At 43.8% G+C, this 7,048-nt stretch overlaps 1 protein-coding gene across 1 annotated transcript; it reads right to left on the bottom strand.

The window, feature by feature from the left end:
* Positions 1-819: 819 nt before the first annotated feature.
* On the bottom strand, positions 820-3,187 carry LOC147616008 (plant/protein (DUF1995)). Its single transcript, XM_086778632.1, has one exon. The coding sequence runs from the start codon at positions 3,014-3,016 to the stop codon at positions 1,985-1,987; it is 1,032 nt and encodes a 343-aa protein (XP_086634758.1). The 5' UTR covers positions 3,017-3,187; the 3' UTR covers positions 820-1,984.
* Between the last annotated feature and the right edge of the window lie 3,861 nt (positions 3,188-7,048).

Raw genomic sequence — 7,048 nt, 5'->3', positions numbered from 1 at the left:
TACAGAACTTCAGCATTTTTTACATTCTGTACTCTGTTGGGACAGCAGCACTCTCTGCTCATTCAACACCGACCTTGCTGCACCACACATCAGTGGGCTTTTTTACTGGATTTCATTCATTAGCATACATACACTCTCTCATCCATCCTATGCTGTATTGATTTACGCTGATCTCTCATATATCTGGTCTTTTTCATCCTTTTGCCCTCACATTTAATTGGTCCCACTCAAATTCCCTTTTGCCCATCCCCCCCTTGCCATTTAATGGAATGCCGGTACATGTTAAGACTCAACACAAAATGAACTATGGGATAGAAAGTGGTCATCTGTAATTCCTCCAAAAGAAATTGGTCCTATTATGGCTCATTATGCATAAAGGGTTATGGACTAACTCTAGAGCAAAAAAAAATCAGAATTGGAGACGGAATGTGCCCCCATTACAGTTACAGACAGGAAGAATAGACCATACCCCATCTGTTTATTACATGCAAATTTAATAAAAGCCTCTTGGAATTGGTTCAACAATGTCTTTCCCCGGTCAAAGAATCCTAGTTAACATGGAAGCAAATCCTACTTCGAGACTTCTCTGGCTGCTCATCAAAATTATGCAATACAATTAGGACAGAACATATTTGGTGTGTTTGGATTATGCGCAATTATTCAATGTTTCATACTGCAGTTTCACTCAAATATTGCAACACGCGGAAGCTCTGGGGGTCTTCTTTCAGCCCTAAACACTCCTGGAAACATGCTGATGCAAAACGCAGATATGAAGAGAGAGTAGAGAGAGAGAGAGAGAGAGAGAGAGAGAGAGAGAGATGCTGGAAATTCAGTATATTAATATGGTACAAAAAGGTACTCCGTCCACAGCCCTAGGCTGCCTTGAAGAAAAGGTGATAAACACCCAAAAGTCTAGTCCCTACTTGGACCCTAATGATCCACCCCATAAAGGAATGAATGAATCAAACTATGAGCACACTTTGCTATTTATAGGATTCTTGGACACTTGGTATACTGGCCGACTGCTGGTCGGCCAGTCAAATATGCATTAAATGCTCTTCAGTGCTGCCCGACTGGACCTCTTTCCCTTGTTATGATGCGCCTGCAGCCGCCTTGTCCTCTGATTCAGCTGACCACCTTTGTGAGCAGCCGACAGCCTTCTTTTCTTCTAATGCACTGACAGGACATCCTCTTCATGCCCTCCAGGCCTTGCTCCAAGTCCACACTGTCCACTTCTGTATCTTGTGCTCCAAATTCCTACCTCTAATGGTCTTTTTCTGGTTACCTCTGTTGGAGAATCTCTGAGAATGTCCATGGCATATTCATGCACATGACAAATACCCTGGCCTGAGGAGTGCTCTTTATGTGATGAGGATGATTTTAAAAGCAGACAATTCTGTATGCTGGGCTCAACAGTCGCGAATTGAAGTTGAAGAAGCTCTAGCGGCTAGCCATCAATGAAGCTCGGGACGAGTATGAAGAAAAGGTCAGAAACATCAAGGCAAATTGTGAGAGTCAAGAGCATGAGTGATCAGAGGTTGGAAATCAACTTGCAGAGGAAGATGTTGAGTTAGCCCAATTCATAATAGAGCTGACTGAGATTAAGAACTCCATTCGGGACTGCCAATGAGTTAAGCTCTCTAAAAAAGCTTTTTATGTATATGTTAGTTTTTGAATAATACAAATCTCTCGTTCCGATTAAAAAATGAAAAATGAAAGATAAACCTTGCAATGAAAACAGATTTGGGGGGAGAGAGAGAGAGAGATTTCGTTTCTCTACTATTGCCAAACCGACAGTCCACATATGATCCTTGTAACGAAGCCAACATGTAAAAGATGGAACTTGAGTCCATGAGCAAGAGAGGTGCACACAAGAGATCCATTATGAATAAAAACTCCAGTATTTTATGTAAATGAGACCCATCAAGCCATGGTAGGTCAAATTTCAATGCCAACTATCATATCTAGCCTCCTTCATATGGTCTTAGGTTTTCCCTACAAGGCCTTTCAAGAATTTGATTGATTTTGTAACAGGCGAGTTTGCTGCCATGGCATTGTAGAGAGCATTCTCAAGGTCAGCGGCACTCGGCCGTTTCTTAAGACTAGACACACAGTTCATCTTCTCCCCTTCTTTGACAAAAACAAGCCAGGGTCTGCCAGCAGGAGCTCCGCTTTTCACATGCTTTAGGACCGCTCCTTCTGTTTTGCTGAAAAAACCCTGTATGACCAGAGGAAGGTAGGAGTATACCACTTCAAATGACTGCATAAATGAAGCATTGGGTGCTTCTGATTCCTCTTCTTCTGCAGACCAGTCTGGGTTCAGAAGCAATACAGGCCTAGGGTCTGCTGCCTTCACAATCTTCTCCATGTATACAAGCTCGGAAAGTCTAGGAGCCAAGAAGACCACCACTTGGGTGCCCTCAAGATCCATTGTTTCTGCTATGTTGCAGTATTGGAAACTAGGGATTTGCAGAGAGTTAGGATTAGGGTATAGTGGGAAGCTTGGGTTAGGGTTTTCTTGCAGACTAGGGTTGAGGTTTTTCCCGCTTCTGAGCTTTTCCGTGACCTCAGGGTTGCAAAACACAGAAAAGGAGACAGATGTACCTCGTTTGCCGATTGCGAGAGTGGAGAGGAGGTCAAAGAGCAGAGATGCGGGGGTCGATTCGGAATCTTCAAGCAGCGGAATCTCTACCCGCAGTCTGACCTGTCTCTGCTGCTTTCTTTGTTTGACTGTGGAGGGGCCGACGCTGCGGAGGGCCTTTTCGAGAAGGCTGGCTATGGAGCTTCTGGCCTGGATCAAAGCTTCCTCTCTGCTGCTTGGGGGTACCTCCGAGGTCTCTGCAGCAAGCTGCTTGCAGAGAGGAGCAGAATAGAGATGGGTGCGGGTGAAAGTGGAGATGGGCGCCGCAGAGAATGTTGTAATAGGTAGAAGCGACAGCTTGGCATCAAGCTGCGGGAGCACGGAGCTGGGCACAACAGGGAAGAGGACAACACTTGGCAGGAGGTAGGCCGCCATAGCCACATTGAAAGAGCGCCCACAGCCTCTCTGAGACACACTCCCTCTTACAAAGATCTAATATGGGTCATATCATTCACATGTCATGATCTCTCTTCCCACAGCTTTGGGTATGAGCTCTCTCTCTCTCTCCCCACTTCAAAACTTATCCAAGTTAGGTTTGAAGGAGATGATAATAATTGAAAAGGTCGAAGTAATTTGGAATAGAGGTAGAGGTAACAAGTGGCAAGAGGAGATCCATCAAAAGGGAAGAAGAGGGTACAAAAACAATGACACTTTTAACAAATTGTTTCATAAATGAAACAAGCAAAGAAGTAATGGGAAACAAAGATGCCTTACTGGCATTCAAAGAACCAATGGGATGGGGGGATAATGTGGGATGTTGTAGAATTTGAAAAAATATTGGAAATTGGAATAGAGGTAGAGGCTACAAGTGCCAGGAGGAGATATGTCAAAAGGGGAGAAAAGGGTGGAGATAGCTTGCGTGAGCTTTGTGGTAGATACTGCATTGACAAGGGATTCCATAATTCATTATGCCATGGAAGGGCTAGAGGATCAATTGAGGTGAGGTGGATTGAATCTTGGATGTCCAAAAATTGAGTAATGAATTCATTGCATAAACAAGGGGCCCTTCAATCTAGCCCTTCAATCCCACTGTAGAAAGGAGGAGCCCTTCGATCCCATGGGGGTGGCAAACAAGGTGCCAACAAAAGGAAGATGGAAATGTTAAAAGATCATATCATTGAAGTTGAGAGAAAAGGATGGCTGTTAGGATGTTGAGGAGGGGATAAGAAAAATAAGGGGAAGGTCACAGAGTGAGCTTCCTCGACGAAGCTCGAAGGGAGATTTCTCCCCCAACCACTCTCTCTCTACAAATTTAACACATATGCTCCTCCCATCTCCTCCATCGAGCCCAATCCAACCCCTTCCCCCCCCCTCTCTCTCTCTCTCTCTCTCTCTCTCTCTCTCTCTCTCTATGCCTCCTTGTTGTACTGGCCATGGTCTGGTTTTTTGTTTTTGTTTTTCGAGTTGGGGTCAGAGACGAGCATGCTCATCTCTGAGACTCGAGCAGAGAAACGCTTTTGTCATTAGCTTCGTCGTCTCGGTTGTGAGTGAGGACGGTTTCGCTACTTCCTTAAGGCATGACCTCAGAAGACCCAAAAACTGGGCACGACTTTGTCATTAGCTTCGTCATCTCAGTCGTGATGAGGCTACTTCCTTAAGGCATGACCTCGAAAAACTGGGCACGACTTTGTCATTAGCTTCGTCATCTCAGTCGTGATGAGGCTACTTCCTTAAGGCATGACCTCGAAAGACCCAAAAACTGGGCACGACCCAAGGTCTGGTGGGTGCAGTGGAAATTGTAGAACAAATTCTCCATGTGTGATCCGTAACCACATGAATTATCGACGTTGCCCTCTAGAACACTCCCTCGTGTTGAAGAACCTAGGATCAGGAACTCCTCGCCTACTATGCGATAGATCTATTTCTTGCACTTTTCATCTTGCCCACCTAGCCATGCCTAGCATGTAACCCTACTTTTCAGTGGAGTGTGTTAGATAGCCCATATGGTATCAATGTAAGTCTATCTCAAACACCCTTTACACAACCCCTTCATCCCCAAGTGCATCATGAAATGTTTCCGCTCTAGTAGGATGTGGAAGGAAGTTTAGTTTTATCCCCATTTCTTTCGAGGTAAGTTTTCTGTCACATAATAATGTGGCTAATGAGAACTATTATCATCCTCCACAATGATAATCGTTTGCATGTCATAGTAGTGTTGCCCAATGAAGTTTGGGTGGCATCCCTCTTACTGCTTCACTAATCAACTTGCTCGTGGATGCTAGGCTTGGGGATGTAGTACTCCTTATTGTAGCCCTATCCATCAACTCTGTAATGGAACTTTCCTTGGATAAATGCATGCTTTTTGGAGTTTTTTCCTGATCCCACTATTGCATCATACAAGTTGATCGTGCCCTTGGAGCCCTCTCCATCCAACCAACTGGCATGTTTTGTCTCAGCAAGATTTGTTTGTGGCATGTGTATGAGATGTATCATCCACTGCCATAATAGGTACACGCATGCACGCACACACACACACACACACGCACACGCGCGTGTGCTCGTGCACACACATGCACACAAATATAATTAGAAACTCAAACATCCATGGAGTTTAGGCTTACCTCTAGTAGTACACAAATCAACTATTTTCTCCAATGGGGGTAATGTACATTCCACCACAAACTCAACCAACAATCCATTATTGGAATGCCACCATCCGTGCTACTTTCTCATTGCCCATTCTTCATGATATATTTGTAGACATCTATGTCATGGGTAGTGGTGTGTGTGAACACGTAGGACTAGTCGAGGCTCTTTATGAGGTTTTTTCCCCCATGCATGTGAACACCCTCTAATACTTATCATTTGGGGTGTGCTTATCCTTTGTACCTTGTACCACTCATTCATAATCATCATTGAGTTGTGTGCCTCTCATTCTGTTTGAGAGTCTATTGTGAATGTCTTGCTACTGCTAACCCCAACATGCAGGTTTTCCAACATTCGGTATCAGAGATCTAGGTTGTTTCTACCTTGAGAGTTAGCACAGTCCGTAACATTCTCCATTGCCACCATACAGCCTACATACGCATGATGCCCATACATGTTTGCACACATGCGACGTCCGTGCCTACCTCATATGTCCTCATGTCATCATACTTGTTGTTTGCATTTTTTGTACTCAATAAAATTTCCCCATTTGTACATTCTCTACCCCCGTAGTCCATAAATGCGCGGCACGCTCGTACCTGTACACACGTGTGACATCCGTACACCTATGCATCCTCGTGCGGTGATATTAATACACTCACCATACTTGTATACTATTTGTACTTACAGTCGTGCCAACTGTACCTACTCATGCACGTGTGTAAATATTTGCTTATACTTACAGTACGCATTGATACTTGCTTTTGTACTTGTAGTACCTGCCACCAAGACTCTCTTGTTCTTCCTAAAGTATTTTTGTAGCACACAAATTAGAGTTTCAAAATAGAATGGGGCTTTCTTGATTTTTGAACAAAAGGAGACAATTAAAGCTACTACAGACACAAATATGGGGGTTTTCATGAAATTGAGCTCAGATGCCTCTGAAATCAACAATTGATGTGTAAGCTCTATGCCTACACTTGCCATTTTATTACATTTACAGGTTTTACCCATTAATGGACCACCTAACAGCCATCTAGGTTGCATTCAATGGACATTAGCTTTGTAGTGTGTGGGACATAGAATTTTTTGTAGATTATTAAGGGACAAATTACCCATTGCGGGCATACATGATGAGGCACATGTTGATTGCCAAATGCCTATGGGCCATGATTTTTGGTAAAGAGGCCGTCCTGTCCACCAGTTGGGCAACTACTCCTACAGCTATAGGTAGCACAACTACTTTTGGATCGTATATGGTTCAAGCACCCACACCTCCTACTACTATGAATCAATAGTGGGATGCGAAGGATGCACAAGCCATGCATTTAGGGATTAACTTATCATCTCTACGTATGAGAGATAACATAATAAGTTTTGTCTTTTATTAAGTTTTGTATGCCCAAGTGTGAATAAGGGCCAGTTGTATAAATAATATTATTCTCATAATGTAAGATGCAATCCCCCTTTGTGCCAATTGAGTCTAGTCTTATCTCGTTGCACTCTTGCTTGTCTATGTTGTGTCTGAGAGAGAGTTGAGAGGAGAGAGAGCTACATTCTTCATGCTTGTATGTCCTTGTGTGGAGAATAGTAACCTCATGGTGGTGATAGCGTAAGGAGGAGACAAGAGAGTGGTGCTAGCTACCACTAGCAAAGCTTGGAGTCTACCAAAATACGAGCTTGGACACAGGCAAGTGCCCCATGAAAAGTTAATTTGAGCATTGTCCTTAGCATTAGGGGAGGGATAGTGTAGCTTATAACAATTTTGGTGTCACTGCCGGGGGACCACCTTCTACTCTATTTGCACTCCCTCATATCTTC

This window comes from Cibotium barometz, chromosome 39, assembly GCF_041138505.1.
Source record: "Cibotium barometz isolate CiBa-2024 chromosome 39, ASM4113850v1, whole genome shotgun sequence".
Classification (NCBI taxonomy): Eukaryota; Viridiplantae; Streptophyta; class Polypodiopsida; order Cyatheales; family Cibotiaceae; genus Cibotium; species Cibotium barometz.
The sequence above is the reverse complement of the archived record's forward strand: the minus strand, read 5'-3'. Positions and strand labels throughout refer to the sequence as shown.

What these genes read in the sequence shown, in the direction of transcription:
- LOC147616008 (XM_086778632.1), bottom strand. Translation starts at nt 3,016, where the DNA reads ATGGCGGCCTACCTCCTGCCAAGTGTTGTCCTCTTCCCTGTTGTGCCC.